Source organism: Prinia subflava, chromosome 7, assembly GCF_021018805.1.
Source record: "Prinia subflava isolate CZ2003 ecotype Zambia chromosome 7, Cam_Psub_1.2, whole genome shotgun sequence".
NCBI lineage: Eukaryota > Metazoa > Chordata > Aves > Passeriformes > Cisticolidae > Prinia > Prinia subflava.
In genome coordinates, this window is record NC_086253.1 from 17,794,079 (window position 1) to 17,812,829 (window position 18,751).

An 18,751-nucleotide genomic window follows, 5' to 3' on the forward strand; every position below is an offset into this window, starting at 1 on the left:
CAAATGCTTGAAACCCAGGAAATTTCATAGTATTGCTACACTGCGAGTTTGGCTTTTCCCAGCTCAGAGACTGCCAGTGAACGAAGCTGGCAAGAGCTGCAGAGGAGGCGGCGTTAGGCTTGGGGTGATGGACAATCCTGGGGCGCAGCTCCTCTGGGAGTTCAGCTCCCACTGAACACTGCATGGAGCTCAGGAGCACAGTGATCTGAAAAACTTGAAAATACCCTCAAGAAACACCAGTTGTCCTGTTTTACAGATCAGGAACTGAAGCCCAAAGCTAAAGTAACACATTCAATATCCCAATATTCAGAAAATGAAGTTAGTTAATGCTGTATTTCCCTGGCTAATGATCCAAGTAGTTGACATTCCTTTAGCTAGACTCTCCCTCATACATAAAGAAAAAAAATTGGCTCTCTCACATAACCGAGCATCTTGGATCTGCTGTAGTATATGGTACTGGTAAGATTAACACACAATTTTACTGTTGCAGAAGCTGACAGTCCCATTCCTTACCCAGCTGGCAGAAAACGTGAACTGGGAAAAGAGATTTTCTTTGCAATTTTCTTGCATTGAGAACTGTTCGAGTAATAATAGCTACTCTTTTCTCTCCACAGAAATCTCACCCTGTTAAATTGATCTTGTGACAGACAAATCCACATTTCCGCTGCATCAGTGGGAAGTGCTGTGGGCAGGGCAATGCCCCGGAGAGGAGAGCACTGCTTAGTTCATGGGCTGATGAAACACAAGTGAACTCTCCAGGCTCCAGCCAGCTTCTGAGCAAATCTGTGCACCTCAGTCTGATGTTGCACTGCCTCAGTAGTGCTTACTTCTCTCTTAGGAAAGAAATCACTGCTAGTTTAAAAAAAAAAAAAATTAAAAAAGAAGTTTTATATATATATATATATATATATATATATATATATATATATAAGGAAGAAGGGCCGCAGTGGAGCAGCTATCTTGGCAAGCAAAGCAGCAGAGCAGATGTTAACTAACTAACTCTAAAACTTCAGAGAGGCAACGTTGACATGTACCTCAACAATTACAGTTTTAACTGTTTCTAAATCCACAAAAACTTTTGTATACATCCTTATAGAATATATTATTTTACTTAAACACCAGTTTCCACTTTGATTAATGAAGAAATAAAAATGCAAACTAGCTCCAGACAACCAGCACACAAGTGCCCAATTGTGCCTTAATAAAGCTCCTTCCTCTCCCCTCGCTGCCTGCTGGAGTTCACTTGTTTTAGATGAGTGCATGAAGTCACCAAAAGGCAGATTAATGTCAAAGTTTCGTGGTTTTGTTGGTTTTGGGGTTTTTTTGGGTTTTTTTAATTCCTGTGAGGACCGAGAGCCAGATTAACAAACTGACCAGGAAAGGATAAAGTATTCACCCTGCCCCAAACAAAAACGCCTAGAATTTTCTCCCCTTCCGTCCCTCTTCCCTGCGTCCCGCCTCCCTCCCCTCCCACAGCTCTGCCTCTCCCCCGAGCCAGCGTTACCTAATTCCCACACGAACACGCAGTTTGTGTAAGCATCACCTTCGAGCGCCTCTGGCCTTCTGTCCCATCCCATCTCGGTCTGGGCGAGCAGAGGCGAAGAGCTGCTACTGAGGGTTCTGCAAGGTAATCAACTTGTTGGATTTTTACGTTTTGTTTGTAATGCCTAACTAGTGCTTAAGTAGATGGACCAAGAAAAAACTCCTGGCAAACTGTCTCGCTGGAATTTGTTGAAGTAGAAAAGCCTACTTTTCTACAATACAAAAATAGAAACTCAGAAAAGGATTTAAAAACATTTTGGCTTGCTTGCTTCCTGCAGGGAAACCGAGGTAGTTTTTGAGATCAAGATCTAATTTAAAATATATAATCACTAGAATTTCTTGTAATCATGGGTGCCAGATGTATGTGTTTAAATACACATATGCATTCTGACTGAGTTTCAGTTCATCACATTAGACAGGTTTAGCGAGCAGCAGCCCACCGGGACCATGCTCCAGCTGTTTGCTCAGCTCCCCACCGGCTGTGTGTTTCTCTCCAGCCATACTGCTGCAAAATGCCCTGAATTCTTTGTGCCTTCCTCTATCTTTTGCAGGCTTGAAATTGCCGAGATGTTTCTGATTGTTCCTCTGGTCACTGGCCTCGCCCTGTCTGCCTGTGGTGTCATGACAGACAAGGAAACGGAGCCAGGCCAGGAGTCACTGCATGAAATACAGAAACAAGTGAACGACCTCTGGCAGAATTTGCTCTACCCAGTAGCACGTGGTAACGAGACTGACAGGATGATCTACACCGCTTGTGAAATGAAGCCCAGCTCCAAAATAGATGCTGACAAGCCACAAGTGACTGGCCAAGTCTTATTCAGGCAGTGTTATGCACATGGAAGACTGGAAGCCATTTTTTACTTGGATGGGTTTCCATTGGATACCAATCAATCTAGCAGAGCTATACACATCCACGAGCTTGGAGACCTCAGCAACGGCTGTGATTCCACAGGGGGACACTATAACCCGTTCAGAGTGAATCACCCTCGTCACCCAGGAGATTTTGGCAACTTTCTTCCTAAAGAAGGCAAAATCAGAAAATACAAAACAAACCTCTCCGCCACAGTCTTTGGTCCGTATTCCATCATGGGCAGATCTGTTGTGATCCATGAGCAGGAAGATGACATGGGCAAGGGCAATAATAAGGCCAGTTTGGAAAATGGAAATGCTGGGAAACGTCTGGCTTGCTGTGTGATTGGGATAAGCAACAAGAACTTGTGGGAAGAGAAACTGCCTGAGGTTATGGACAAGAAGAAGAGAGGGCTCAACAAAAGAATGTACAGCCAGGCTTAGGTGAAGTCCAAAAGCCTGAGCAGAACAAAGTAACTCAGGCTGTGCTGTTGTCCACTAATATATAAATGGCTAAAGGATTCCCATTTGCTTGCTCCTCTATGAAATCCATATCACTTTTGTAGAGCTTCCTTTATGTAAGCCCATCAATATAAACAGCATCAACTCAACTTTGTGTTTTCTTGAAGGAAAAAGGTTCCTTTAATGCAGTTTGAGAGTTGAATGCATGTAAGCACGAGTGCAGATGGATGGGGTGTGTGGGCTAAAGAATCTGTGCACTGCAAGGGTCTTTTAAGGGATCGTTAGATACTGAAGAAAAAAGTAAGAATGTGCCTCTCATTAGACACTATTCTGTAGTTAGGTGCCAGCTTGAAAAGCAGAAAGGTCTCTATGCTGTTAACAGTGTTGGGTGTTGTGTTGCGAGACCTTGGTAGTGGACTTCCCCTAGAAATAAGGGAAAGTACAGAAATTTCTGTGTTGAACTTCAGATCCATTATGTTATTCTACTTGTGTAAGTCCCTAGTCTGTGCCTGTTAGTAACAAAATTATATACAAAAGTTACAGTGCTGCTTAGACAGTGATGATAAAGTTAGCCGATCAGAGAGAAATATTTTCAAAGCCAAATACTGAGTGTGTTAGTTCATACAAACCTGTAGGAACAAAGTCAGTTTGGTCTGGGAGAAGTGACAGTGAAAAGATTTGAGATAATTTTCAGACTTAAAACTCTCACTTAATAAGGCTTTACTTTTTAAATTTAACACAACTTAGAATATTAAAACACCACCCCATGGCTATCATTCATCTAATACTAAGAAGAGAAAAGGAAGCGAGCAGGTAGAACAGATATATCAGGAAATGTTTTTATTAAAGATGACAAAATTTATTAATAGAGTTTAACCACGTTGTGCTGTTAATCCAGGCAGCAACAAAAGACTGGTTTGCAAATAAATTAAACTGCATAATTTAGAAAGCAAACTACAAAACAGAAGCCTGTAAACAAAATGCTGTCTCTTAGAAATGTAGCAGATTTTCAGCGCAATCTCAGTTAAGATTTTGAAATACATTCCTGAGCTCATAGGGATTAAAGAAATTCCACTGTCTTTATTATACAAATTCCCATATGCTTAAAAATAGTCTCACTTAGAAAAGAAGCAGCATTCTAAAAGATGCTTCTTAATCTGTCATTTTCACACACTTATTTTACAAATTCAGTGAACATTATTTTTCCAATAACCACATCATCATCCTTTTAAATGCAATCCTTCCCACAGATAATGCATGACTTCACCTTTAGGTACGACAAACTCCTTAAAAAAGTTTGTGAAATTGAGCTTCTCCATACTCCTGCCACAAAATTCCCTTCCCAGTTTGTTTCCCCAAAGCCCAACACCAAAAAGGCCTACATGTCTGGTTTGATTTCTGCACTTCTAAAGTAGTAGAAAAAGGGAACACAGTTCCTAAAAAACAAAACAACAAAACCACTCCTCCAAATCTAAGGTAGAGTCGAGTCCACAAAAAAACCCCGCTAGTTAAATTTACTGGGGAAAAAATTGTTGTATTAGCACAACAATATCAATTAAAGTATTCCAAGGAAGATACTCACAAGAATATTTAATTACTTATCACCTAGTGCAGCAACAATGTCTTACTTTTACAAGTCTCCTTGCTTTGAAGTCTTGTGTTCCTGGGGGAAAGCTAAAAATGTAGCTGGAATACACATCTGCTAGAAGAGAAGGGAGAGGGCCACTATTGCAGCAGTGGCATCACACTGGAAATGAGGTGTTCAGAGATCTGTGTATCTTACTGGAATGTAGTGATTGCAAAGGTTTAAAAATGGCATCTAGGAAGAATGGTGTGAGGACAATAACCAACACGCCCTAATTGCTGGGTTGTACATCAGTATGCTTTCACAGAAAAGACATTCTGAAAAGAATCAGCAAATGAAGCACTAAAAAGCTGTTGATCCAGCACTGCTTCAACCTTACACCAAGCTCTCCATTAACTAATAGCATTAACTGGGACTGTTAAGGGACTGTGAGCAAAATGACTCTCATCTCTGCGTCAGGAAAGACACAGGACAGGGAAATAGGAAAAGACCCTCAGCATATCTGAACTGAACACATGAAATCTTGACCTTCTTATTTGCTTGCCTCAGTTCTGACTGCATTGATACTTAGCGCTGTGCAAGGATCAGTCTGTGAAAGATGGAAAAAATACATCTCAAACAAAATGCTACTTCATGTGACATTCAGGCATTAGAGGAAAAAAAATTTAGTTTCTGGAGCTATTTTTCTTCTGACTGTCACAAAAATGAGTCAGTAATGCAGTCAGTTACAATTACTGGGAACAGCTTAGCACTTTCAAACAAACTCTTGGGTTTTTTACAGGTAATGAGGAATTTTAATGGTGAGCAAGATAACAAAATAAAAACTTTTTAATGCTTCATGTCCCTAATACGCTTAACTATTTATATAACTGTTGTTGCTAAGGGCTGCTGCTTAACATCAGTGGAATGTTACAATGTCCAATTACCCTTAAAGACAAAGTACACAGATTTGAAGAGCACTGTAAGTATGGCTTTGTATCCTGCAGAAAGACACCGAAAGGGTTACCCAAATGTACCTGCGAGGGAAAACACATGAGAACAGAGACAAGTCATATTTTTCACCTTCCAGCTATCACTCCTTATATTTATATGTAATAATTTACATACAGCCTTTCTTCTGCTGAATACAAACCATTCATGGGCTCTGACACCTTGACTATGGCACCACCTGCTAGCTCATCTTACACATACAGAGGAGTTTGTCAGTACTGCTAATATAAACTCTCTTTATTCAGTAGCTGACAAGTGGGCTGTAAAAACTTGCAGCTGGCAGTTATTTGTCAAAGAAGTACCCAATCTGGGAGGGATTTTCCTTTTTATTAGTAGTATTTTATTAAATTTGCTTTAATTTTCTCTGATTGGTTTCAAGTTCTGGGAGTGAGAAATGAACATTTACAGACAATTAGGTCCCAAGCCAGCAGAAAAATTGCCTTGATGGCTGCTGGCCCATAGAAGCTCCACAGCTGCAGAGACTATTCCTTATGCTACAAACAGGAGAGGAAAGACCTGCCTCCCCTTCCTCAACAGCTGCTAACTTCAACCTTAAGCATTCCCTCGTTGCTGCCTTCCTAGAAGCAGAGTGGCACAGCTCCAGCATCAGGGCCAAGCTAGGGAATGACACTGCAGCTCCCTTTCCTCCCAGTTACTATAGCAATGTTTTTCTATGACTAAACCTCTTCAAGATAAGAAGTTTTAAAAGTGGCAACAATGCAAATAATTCTTCTACCATGCCATAGACTGGTGAAATGAGGAGGAAAGGAATAGTTATCCTCTATTCCAAGTAAAAAGAAATTTAAAAAGACAATTCCTTTAGAAAGAAAAGCACAGATAGAGTAGGCTGAAACCTATCACCTTTAACTAGGCCCAAGGGCCCCTTGCAGTTCCTGTAAGTAGAGGAATGCAATTCCAGAAACTGACAGCCAGATAGCTGGACAGGACATCACTGGTTCTCCTCTTGCTGTTTTCTTTGCTTTAGAACAGCATTGCTGTTTCTCACAGTAAGACTTCTGCCTTCTCTGATGATATTTCCTTCAGAGCTTCATTAAACTGGGCTCTCAGTATCTGGTGAAATAACTTGCTTCATTTTCATGAGATGAGCTGGGAGAGGAAAGGAAAAATTTTGTACAGTTGACAACATACAAAGGTATAAAGGTTTGTAATGAGACAACTGTATACATGCAGGGATGGTTTTCAGAAACTTCTTGTAAGGGAATAGTGATCTTATTCTAAGGATGTACTGACAGTCACTGATGTAAACAGAAACAGAACATAGTCTGAGAAAGAAGCAAAAGCTCGCAGCCTTAAGATGCTTCTCAATTTATCACTCCAAATTTTTCATCCTTGAGAGACATTTCTCAGCATTAAAATACAGTCCAGCACTAGGACCATACATGTTTCAGGAGCCTGGTGATAACAAGATAAATCATTATCACTGGCCTCTTTACTACACTAATGTAAATTACATCAATCTATATAGAAACTTCAAATGACTACAAAAAACCAACATGAATAAACCTCATCACTAATTCTTTCCCTTCAGTAATTTACAGTTTTGGTATGCTACAGTCAGAATTAACAGAAAAACATCTTTTTAAAAGAATTACTAACAGTTCAGTATAAAATAATCAACCCTACAGCACAATATTTCACTGATCATATCTGCAACAGCACAGACACTGCACAAGGATTACAGTGAGATGCTTGAGGGCCTGGATTTCATACCTCAAGCCAAACTGTTATCCAAATATTCACGGTTTTCATCAGCATCAGATGGTTTCTTGTTTTCAGATTCAGAGAGCTCCTCAAAGCTGTTATTTGTGTCTGCAGTTTTAACACTGAGCCCTCCATGCCTTCCAGCATCCTCAGTACACACCACATCCATGGTGCTGCTATTTTGATCCCCTCTTTCATTTGGAATTTCACAATCTCTCTCTAAGGTTTTGTCATTGTCTTTCAGGGCCTCAGTTTCACCTGTTCGTTCATTCTCAGAGTTTGAGGGATCTGTAGGGTCAGATGGATCAGGGCTGGAAAGTGGGAACTCTGCCTCTGATGAATCATTAAGCTCTGCTTCAACTCCCACGTTCTGCTCCCCCACAGGAGCGCCTCCTCTTTTTCCTTCCAGTTCTGCAACTGTCAGTTTAATTATCTGACTTCCAAGCTTGTTTATGTCTTCTTCCTCAGAAGGTAGCTGGGGTAATGAAGGGTAAAAATGTTTATTTTGGATTCTGTTATTTACGTTTGTTCCCTCTGGAGCCTCACTTGCAACAGCGTAAGTTTCATCACATTCTCCCTTCTGTTCTGCTGAAAGAGAAATGGAACAGCAAGATACTCGAGTCAGATGGAGGCATTTGTTATATATCTGATCTGAAGAATATTACTGCCAGTGCTGGACCACAGAGATGTTGATCTCAGTAAGGAATTTTTAAGAGTGCTTCCCTTTCCCATCCAGGCCTATTTTTTAGACAATAAACAATCAACACTAAGTTTCTTGCTGGATCTGGCCCTGTTTTGGATCCTGTCTTTCCCAAATACCAACAATTTTAAGAGTCAGACAGCCTGCTGTTTAAGAACAGCAAGGTCAGGAAAACTTTTCCAGAGGAATATCAGCTCCAAGCAAAGGCACTTATCTATGGAAATTTTTGGCACAAGTTTACCATTAATTCCCCCATCACTACCAGTTTCAGGGGTTAACACGAGCTCCATTTATTTGGAGCTTTTCAATTTGGAGCTTTTTTTTTTTTTTTTTTCCATTTATTTGGAGGCTTTCATCCAATAATGAAATTTTGTTATTGGTCCTGCATCATTTCTCCAAACATAAAAGTTTATTTTGATTAGGGTAACAGCACAAAACAAAGCAGCAGTACAAGAATTTTAAGTATAACATTATACTAAAAGGCAAACATAGAAAAAAAAGTCAAAATAGAGAAAAAAATCAATGTGCAATCAAACACCCTTGTGAAAGCGTCCTTTAATGTGTCCATTAAAGGACAGGAAGCCTCATTGAAAATACACTTGTGAAGTAAAGTAAGAAAAATTAGGAAATGCCAAAAATAAGTCCACCTTGAGAGCTTAAAATTACTCTTGTTGTGCAGATGCATTACCTTTTAGTATATAAGAATACTCCATCTCTCACAGGAATCCTGCCTCACACAAGGATGGGACTGCCTGGCTGCAGAGGACCAGCCTACTGTCTCTATCATACCTGCCCCATTTAGAATTTGGGAGCTACTGAGTGAATGAGACCAGGGTTGGCATGAAGGGAACAGACACTCTTATTGCCATCAACAAAGCCAGGAATGCAACTCTGAAGAGCTGGAATTTAAGCCTGTGGAAAAGGCAGGGATAAATTAACTTTCAAAAGGTGATTACCCACTGGATCTAAGCCTCATTATCTGAGAAGTCAGCTGGAAAACTAGGAGCTTGATGTGCAGTACTGCTCTGCTTGGGCTGTACATCAAAGTGCTCCAAATGAGCCAAAATGTATGTACCTCAAACTAGCACTTGAGATTATCAGGGACTCTACCCTCCTTTCTGCATGCCTCAGTTTCCTCCCTCTTACACCAACCTATCATCCTGCTGCAATCTTCTGAAGATAAATTGTCTCAAAGCACTAAATGACCAGAGAAAAGTTTATAGAACTCCACTGTTTTCTTCAGGGAATGCCTGAAATAGCACCCAGGCAGTACAGCAGGGACAAGGAATTCAAGAATGATGCAGAAAAACCCCGAGTAGCTCTTCATTAGCAGCTGTGATGCTCAAGTACAGTCCATCCCATGACACTCTCCATCCTGTGCATAGGATAAAGTGAGACTTCATGGCACAAGACAGGCTTTAATTCATATGATTGTACTCTGTCATTATGCCTGTTCACACAGGAACTGCACAGTAGATCCTACAGGCATCCACCATCCAGCTTAACTCAAACAATGATAACAAGTGCAGATTAAAGAAGGCTTTGATGAGACCAGGGTAAGCAGATAGACTGGATAAAAAAAGCCTGAAAAAGCCCTCTGATTATCTACAGATCTAGCTAGAGCAACACTTGATGCATTAGAAAAAGTTCTGATGAAGAATAAATGTTTGTTCAAAAGCTAAGAAGATTTCTTGGGTCAAACAGACACCAAATATCTGTGCTACTCTTTAAAAGACCGTAACTAACCAATGTGACATGAGGTCTTAATAGACAATAATAAGTAAAAATTTCATTTCTATTCTGGTTATCAACTGTTTTCACTCAACTGATCATTCAATGAATAGGAAAATAAGAGAGGTTTTGTTTTTATTTCAGTAATACTTTAACCTAGAGCATACTTGTTTGGTGAATGATGGCGGATGAACACACCCCTGTGTTCTTCCCAGTTTCCACAGTCCCCCAGATTTTGGAGGTGCGTGGTATAGATGAAAACTTGCAATATGCACCAAGTTCCTAACCCTCAACAGCAGTCATTCTCTGTGCAGAGTGGTACAAAAGGTACCTGTGTATCATTCCCATACAGATGCTGACTGCAGAGGAGTTGTGTGGCTCCAAGCACAAGGATATGCCCCACACCTGAAAACACACTGCTTTCTTTTCAAGCTTTGAAGGGAAAATGGCAGCCCCAAACATCCTTCAGAAAAAGCATCTGGAGCAGAACAGGTTATTGTTGCATCACCTACTGCTAGAAACCATGGCATCCCCTGCACAGCTGTCATTTTGTGCTCATCTATGTCACCAAAAAGTTGGCCCAGTTTAATTATCACAGAGGTAACTTTTGTCTCAGTTCTCACTGCAGGTTATCAGATATATTGGGACACAGGAAAGGGAAAACCCAAGCTGGCTGTGTAGGCATAACAGTAATTTCTTAACCTGCTCCAGTTTAATGACAGAATTTCTGTAATTAACCTTGGTTCTCATTATGGTCATGGGATGGAGAGGAAAAAAGCAGAAGATGTACTGGGAGCTGATTCTTCCTATGACTGCCACAGGCCTAATCCTTGTCTGTCCTTTCCTATCCAAGGCTGTTTTCTTCTGCTCTTCTCTTCCCCTGCCTATCTTTCTGCTCTTGCTCCATATCCCTTTGTTTATCCAGTCCCTACACTCACTGTGCCCATTTCTCATCCACCTTTCAATATTTTTATTCATATCTTGCTTTCACTGGCAGCGTTCTGATTCCTCACTCCTGTGCTCTGACCTCTGCTCAGCTACATGCAGGTCTTTCTCACGTAGACTTCCATGGGCTCTGTCAAACCCCATCTGCTCTAATCTTCTCACCACTTGAGAGTCCTGATCTTGCCCTTTCTTGCCCTATTCCCTCTCTGCTACAGGGTTTTTTACCTCTAAGTTTACTTATCTCAAACTTATATATAATATCTATAACTTACAAAGTTATCTCAAAGGAACAGTGCATACAGAGTTTTACCAGCACTAGTAGCACAAGGTGAGCTCAACAGATTAATTTGTTTTAGCAGATGAGACTTGTAAGTGAATCATATAGAATGAGGTGGAAATTCCAGACTGCTTTCTCAGGATGGAAACCCTTTTCCTAGATTTCAAATTCCTATAATTGTAGATACAGTAAATACTTGCATATTTGAAAAAAACAAAACAAACAACCCAAATTCAAACATACAAAAGACAAAAAAAGCCCACCAAAAACCCCACGTGGTCATCAGTACGTAACACAAGAATTATTTGGCTGTCTTAAAAAAAATCAGCTGACGTAGAAAACACAGTGTGGAAAGCTTCAGCCCAGAGCTAAGGTTTGGCAGTGTTACAAAGCAACAGCAAGAGGGTCTGATGAGATGTGACAGGCAGATCAGACTGCCTGTCTGATCAGCCTGTAATCACAACTGTAATACCAGCCTCACCTAGGACAAATAAGGAAAGAAAAGAGCATAATGCCACCAAGTAAATACTTTCAGTAACTGCAGATTTAATTAAAAATCAACAATTATGTAGGTACAAGAATGAATATTTATGAGTTATTATTACTCACCAGAGAACTATTCATTACAATTTCACTTCTTATTTTTAGCAAAAATATCAGCTGATCAAGATTATAAAAAAAGATCAGCCTCGCTGTCACATTTTATCAGATAATGACATGGACTATAAAGTCAAAATTAAGCCACAATCTATTTAGTTTCAGGACCAGCAAATAAATTGTTTATGATGCTTCATGGTTAGCTGAGAAAGATCTGGGCATATCATAATGTTATGCCCATTAAAGACTTTATCCAAATGCCAATAAACAAATATAATAATCCATCTCCCATCCATTATGAAAAACTAAGGGAAAACAAATCAAGGTTATCAGCAACTCTCAAACAAAGTTACGCTTGACTTTGAAGAGATGTTAAAGCTTGCTGTTGGAGAAGGATTTTTAACAAAACACATGTAAGACTATGAAAAAAGCAGTCAATTTCTCTGGGAAAATGAGTTGGGTATTTCAATTTACCATGTGCAATCAGGAAGCCATTCATCTAGACATCACCTATAATGCAGGAAAGTGCTAAACCAGTTCCACAGACTGCTTCCTACTGTGCATTTTAACTGAGGGGAAAAGTGCAGGAATCAGTTAACTGTAACACAGATGGCATGAATAACTTCACACAGTGTCACATTATCTGGAAGGAAAATTCTTTGAGGTGTAACACCTGATCCCTAGCCTTATGCAATCCATTCAATAGCGACTTTTCAGTTGTTTCTTTGCTATTTGTACTGGAACCATCTATCTGTTTTACTTGTGCATGATGTATTCAATCACTGTGATCACTGAAACTTTGCCTTCTGCTATCCCAGCATGCAAATTTATTACATTTTATTTGGAAAGAAATGAGTGCTGAGCTCTCATCATGTTCTTACGTTGCAGGTGCTCACCTTGTACTTCAGGTTTCTGTGGTTTATCAGCAAACGCTAACAGCGGTGACCTGGAGCGCTGGATCACGGGCAGGGTTGGGTCACTGAATGTTATCGTATCCTTCCCACCTGGAACAATCACTGTGTTAGAGCTGCTGCTTCACCAATGCAACCACTGTGCATCAGTGATATTCAAACACACCCTACAAATTCTTAACAATGTTATTGAAAAGCACGGAACAGGAAAAGCATCTCAAATGATCCTTTCATGACATGGAAAAAAATACTCCGTACTGGAGCCACAATATGCAAAGGAAAGGCAGAAAAGCTGTATGTTTTTATCTGCAGAACTCTGTAAAGGCCAGGTTTTGAAAGACCAGGTGCTGTATGCAGCAAATTGAATTAGCAATTAGAATTCAATTAAAAATAGTAATAATCAGATCATACCAAAGTAATGGATCACTTGCATGCTATTACCAGCAAGTTCAGCTCTGACTCTTTACTCTCTCTTATTCTGTCTCATGTGATACAAGCAGGTTCATCATTATGTAGCTTTACACTTCAGATTTACATATTATCCTGCAATGCTCCCTTAAAAAAACTCTGAAAACATCACATAATTAAGAACGGAAGAAGCAAACAAGTACACATTACTGGAGAACAGGAGGGAGTTTAATCTGAAAATTCCCAAAACATTTCTGAGCATTTTCATTTTAAACCAAATGGAAAAAGGCAATTTCCCAGCTCTTTTGCAGACAAAATAGTGCAAGAAACCTTTCATCTGAGGACTCTGCTGTGGATGCTTAGTCTTTACATATTTTAGCAATGCAGAAAGCAACACCTGCAGATCCTTTAGGAAGTCCTCCACTATTCAGGATGCTCATGTTTTTAGTGACTGACACTACCTTAAACCTAGAGGGGAAACGGCAGGAAATGTGCAAGATCAGCTAAGCGTGGTGTTTGTGTGGCCTCCAGAACAAGTGCCAACTGATAAGTAATGGCTGGGGAGGCAGCAAGATACTGCTCTATTTATCTCCATGAGAACGGGCATTTATGTAACAACCACTTCGCCCCTCTAAATCTGTTTGTACGTTTCACCTTAAGGCAACATCCTAAATCTAATCACCCATCCAAGACAAAGACTTCCAAGAGAACACCAGGTCAGGAGATCTCTGGAATAAATCCAGCTCTGAGAAAGTTCTAGTGCATACTAAGGAATAATGAAAGTCAAGCTGTTCCCATGGAGTCTAACTGGACCACTCCAATCCCTAGTTCCTTTTAAGGGCACTGGCTGCAAAAACCTTGATCCTGAAGGTAGTAATGATCTTTTTACACCCTTGCCATGTCGGGCAATACACTGCACCAATACAAATGCAATTAATGCTTTTGAACCACGGATCTTGTTGAAATTTCATCCCCCTGTCAAGAATGCATCAGAATTCTGCCTCCACCAGACTCAGTAATAAAAACCAGCATTAACTAACAGCAAACCCTTCCAATGTAAGACAAAATTAATCAAAAACATTAAAAAAGGCAAAACAAATCCAACCAATATTTCAAAATGCAAATGCTCCTAGATTAATGTACTTTTCTGTAACAGTGATGGAATTTTGTGTTGGAAGAACCAAATCATAGAGGGAACTTGTGGTATGAAAATACCCGACAGATATTCACACAGTCAGAAGCAGCTACATATCCAAAAAGATACAGAAAAATCCAACGGAGGAAGTAAAAAGATGATGAATAAAAAAATGGGTAGAGGTTTTAATACGAAAGTAGAAAGCAGAGGCTTTTTAATTTATTTAATAAAAAGTAAAGCCTGAGTTGAAGTCCCTGAAGATTGCAAGACAAGCTTCACAAAAGATACTTCTTGACTTCCAGCCAGCATTTACACAGTAAACACATTTACTTTCACATTTTTCTCTGAAAACCAGCCTGGTTACAGAAAATAAAGTTAAACTCAGTATCCACACATCTTAACAATAGATGTGGCCCAAAGAATCTGATGAATATTTATTTATTAACAGCAATTCACATCCATTCATGAAGGAGGCACATTGGGGTACTGCTGCACTACATTCTGTGAATCATGATCTGAAGCTGGATTACACAGAAAGAATTTCAACTAGCTGCTGTGTAAGCTCAATTTCAGAACTTCTATAGCTTCATGTTCTCTAATGAATTTTTCAAGGACTATAGTGAAAAGTATACAAATCTCAAAATACATATAAGCTTTCAGTAGTAGTAAATGTTTCATTTTCTTGTCAAGGGCTGGGTAGTTTCTTATAACCTCTGCTGCACCCTATCCCACTGTAACTGGCTACAGCCACAGCAGCTGCAGAGCCCTTCAATTCTACCCTGCCTCTGCTCCACGCTGATTACTGCAGGGCAAGAGGCAGCACTGAAAACTCCCTTATCCCACACAGAAAAAGCTGAGTCATGGCTGGCTCTTTCTTAGACTTTTTTTTTTCCAGTGGAAATCTGGAATTTTCAGGAAATGATCGATTTAAAAAAAAGCAGAATTACCTTCTCAATGTCTAGCGACATCAGATTGAGAAAAGAATAAGATGGTGTTTATTATTTACTGTTATTAAATACATTTAATTTATTTGTGTGCATATTTCAACCACAATGTAGCCAAGACAAAGCAAAGAATTAAATGCTTCTGTGAACATCACATTCTCTGCTTCCTTCTCAAGGGAAGTAGGATGATAAAAAAAAGAAATCAAAGCCAAATCTATGCCCAAACTTGCTTTCTTTTCAGCAATGAAAACAAACCTCACAAGAGATTAATTTAACTAAAGCCCATTTTCTAAGCAGGGCAATATAAAGTCTGGTAGGCAGAACTTCTACAGGGAGTGAAATTTTACCTTCTCAAAAATTAAATATGTGCTTTCTGTTGATTAGCTTCCCCCTAGTTCATTCATGGCTTTCTCAAAAAGCAAATGACAAATATGTCACCTAACAAAAACCCAGAGGCATTCAAGATTTTTCTTAATAGGATCAAGCATATTAACAGCATTTGGAAGATATTATTATCATGGTGACAGTGTATGTTATAAATGTTATATAAACAATGATGACTAAGTAGGAACATTAACTTCAGATTAAAATCCTGCCATTTGTAATGAGCATTTCTTTCAGTGATAGAATGAACATCAGCTTTTATCTCTTTTTTTTTTTTCCAATGACAAGAAATTCCACTCACGACCAAATAATATTTTTTCACTCTGAATTTAAGACTGGCTAGATGAGATACTCTCCATGTTCTGCTCCTCACCCAAGCCAACATTCAGCTGCAGAATCCATTGTGGTATTCCCGCACTAATTGTTACACGATGTTGTTTTATGGAGCAGAAGCTTTACATGCTCTGAAAACTGGTGACCCATCAGGTGTTGCATCAGGTCTTTTTGACCACCTCAGGATTTGAGTGCACTTGGAAACAAAAGTGCACTCCTGATTTTAAAAGGCAAGCAAAAAATCAACAAAACCTCAGGGATCAACAGAACTCACAATCCAGTGTAAAATTCCTTCAAAAACATTTAAGATCATCCCCTCTTACTATATTCCTTAACGCAAATGAACTTTCATGTAGAACAGCCTTTATTTCTCCTGTGGTCATCTAACTCATTTTACTGAACATCTTAATCTGCTGAAAATAAAAATGTTCAGATAACATTTCCATTTATTGACATGCAATCACAATATTTAACGTACTGCTAGGATCAGTTACTAAAAAAATACATTAAGTAGAACCTACTCCCAAATCCCACTGAGACATTGTAGCTCAGGCCTTCAGGCAGCAAAAAGAAAGGAAGGAAAGAGAGAGTTGTTATTGTAGAGATCAATACGGTGCAAGAAGTTCCCACTTCCATTTTTTAAAGTACATTTTGTAAACATGAGAAGTGCTGCATTATTAGTGTAAAAACTTTATGGAACACTAGTTTTGAAAAACAAAACAAACTTCTACAGTACCTTGAACCGGTGAGTTTGAGAGACATGTTTGTAGTAATGTACTAAACTGCATTAGCAAGGTTTTAGATAAACATTTCACCTTCATCTCTTGGAGAATGTGGGGAGGCACAAATGCTCTAAGTACACAACACGTGTTGGGTGACTAACTGTGGAGAAATCCATGGAAACAGATTTGGACCCCTACTTCTGGAAAGAGTCAAGCAGGACTGAGAAAGCCCAAACAAGCAAGCTAAAGCAGAAACACACCCAAAGAGCTGAGCAGCGTAGGTTTGTTACAGGGGCTCTTCAGCTCTGCCAAATGTTTTCTTCTAGACACACAGGTTAGATAGAAAAAACAGAGCCAAAAAAACCCCAGAAGCCCAAACCACTCTTACTAGCACTGATAGGAATCTGTAAACAGCAAAGCTTAATGATGCAAACACCACCAACAAAGTAGCATAATTTACAGTGGTTACAGAAGACACAATTAGGTGCGATGGGAAGAAAAGCAAAAAAGTAAATGTAAATTAAATATTGCACATCTTCCTAACAACGATGTCTATTAGGAAGCAGATTAATCTCCCATTACTTGAATAATTTCAGACCAAATACAATACTTAAGGCACTATAGGGAATAAGCCTGTTCTGGAGAGATGGACTAGAAAATTTAGGACCATTTACATTTCCAGTTTCTAGGAGTTTATGATTCTAAATAAAAGCATTTAAAAACAGTAAAAAACAAAATCCATGGTTACAAGAAGTACAAAATTAATAAATAAAATTGGTTGAAAAACATAATGACCAATAACCTGTGTATCATTCTTTACAAAGTTTAAATAAAATAGTTCACTTTTTTGGCCTGCTGTCTATGGAAATAATTTAATATTTAAATAATATTTAATATTTAAACCTTTTTTTAGCATTTCTCATGTTATTTCAATACATATTTGACTTAAGAGTTTACAAAGTCTAGTGATTTTTGCTTTCCACTTAACATTTATGAGATATTTCTAATTTTGCAAATGTGCTGAATGGAACATTCACAAAATAACTGTCATTAAAAAAAACTACGGCCAAACCTCTCTTAAATGCAGACATATACTTGAAAATGACATAATGCAAGCTGTTCATTTGAAATTTTACTAACCTGGAAGACTCCACAAGCCAGCGATTTCCAAAGTTCTTAATTTCTTTTCTAATTCTGCCACTCGATTACCTAGAATTCTGTGGAAAAAGAATAGTTGTTATACCAAGGTAACCAAAGCCCAATTACTTATATGACTACAGTTGAGTTGCAGTAAACTTGTATACAGTCATCTCTTTTCACTAACAGCAATGGACAACCTCTCCCAGAGTTAAAAGAAAAATTAAATATGTTTGTCTAATCTATACCATGCTTTTAAAAAAGGAGAAGACCTAGGATGTACTGGAAATTCAATCTTTGCAGTAAAGAAAAAGAAAAGCAACTCACAATATTTCTATCTTCTTGCCTGCAAATAGCACTTTATTTTCTTTGTATCTAAAAGATACAGAAGGTAAAAGCTACACAGACAAAATATGGAAAACTCAAGACAGCAATGTGGATTGACTTTGAAGTTCCAAGACACAATTTTTCCTAGTCCTTTATTCAGGGAGTTTTTCCTATCACCAAGATTGCTTAAAATGGCTAGGAATATTTTTTCTATTACATCTTTTTTTTTAGCACTGAACTGCTTTCTACTTTACTAAAAAGCTTCAAGCTCTTAGTGCCTTTATCACCCACTCAGTATTCACTGTATTTCTTGGGTCATGTCTTCTTTTGTATCTGACTTTATACCAAATACTATTTGCAGTTAGTTCCCCTGCAGGATTTAACTTTTAGTCTTAATTCTCTCCCCAGATCAAATGAGAGATTTCTATCTTGCAAAGAAGGCTCGTTTCTCCAATGAATTTTTGCAAGTGTTTCACAGGCACAGCAAGTCTGCTAGAGTCAAAATCTTTAAATAAATCCCAAACAATACTCACTAGACTAAGAAACCTAGACAAGGCAGCAATTCTAAACATGACAGCAGAGATTACGGACAGTAAGTTTTACTCATCAAATTCCTGCAACAGGATAAGTCAGTTAAATTTGAACTGAATGCTGAGAATCAGCATATCCCACCCCAGCAAGGCAATAGTATCTTCCTCTGCATAACAGAGCTGTGTAATACTGCACTGAGAGCTCCTCAGCAAGGGCTTGATGTGCAGACATTTGAGCACACTGGGAATGTCATGACAGACAAGATGGCAGATTCTGGGAAGGACGTGAAGAATAGCACACCCAGCAAATATCAAAGGGGCTAGAAAAATTGATTAACAAGGACTAAGCATTTTTGCAAGCTCTGCTGTGAGGGCTTTGCAATGACACAATAAAAGCTTATACGTATTTTAAAGATTACAAAAATATCAAGATGAGAGACAGAATGTAAAACAGAAAGAGAAAGCTTATAATAAACATCAAAGAAAGCACTGAGAGGTACAGGCGTGTGTGTCAACTAAA

The 18,751-nt window shown here is 38.9% G+C and overlaps 2 protein-coding genes across 4 annotated transcripts in view; one reads left to right on the forward strand and one right to left on the reverse strand.

Annotated features, from left to right (window-relative positions):
* The first annotated feature begins 1,469 nt into the window (after nucleotides 1-1,469).
* SOD3 (superoxide dismutase 3) lies at nucleotides 1,470-3,002 on the forward strand. Its single transcript, XM_063401718.1, has 2 exons — nucleotides 1,470-1,627; nucleotides 2,094-3,002. The coding sequence occupies exon 2, from the start codon at nucleotides 2,110-2,112 to the stop codon at nucleotides 2,833-2,835; it is 726 nt and encodes a 241-aa protein (XP_063257788.1). The 5' UTR covers nucleotides 1,470-1,627; nucleotides 2,094-2,109; the 3' UTR covers nucleotides 2,836-3,002.
* A 674-nt stretch (nucleotides 3,003-3,676) lies between these two features.
* The window catches only part of CCDC149 (coiled-coil domain containing 149), a 51,451-nt gene continuing 36,376 nt past the window's right edge, over nucleotides 3,677-18,751 (reverse strand). Inside the window, exons 10-13 of one of the 3 annotated variants that reach the window (XM_063401717.1) lie at nucleotides 17,378-17,454; nucleotides 12,297-12,404; nucleotides 7,160-7,735; nucleotides 3,677-6,535 (exon numbers count right to left, since the gene is read on the reverse strand). In XM_063401717.1, the coding sequence (XP_063257787.1) occupies nucleotides 7,161-7,735; nucleotides 12,297-12,404; nucleotides 17,378-17,454 (760 nt within the window). In that variant the 3' untranslated portion in view covers nucleotides 3,677-6,535; nucleotide 7,160. Of the gene's footprint in view, nucleotides 7,739-12,296; nucleotides 12,405-17,377; nucleotides 17,455-18,751 lie in introns of all 3 variants that reach the window. The other 2 variants (XM_063401715.1, XM_063401716.1) reach the window with 2 other exon arrangements.

Excerpts from the sequence above, each read along its gene's own strand:
- SOD3 (XM_063401718.1), top strand. The coding sequence starts at position 2,110 with ATGTTTCTGATTGTTCCTCTGGTCACTGGCCTCGCCCTGTCTGCCTGT.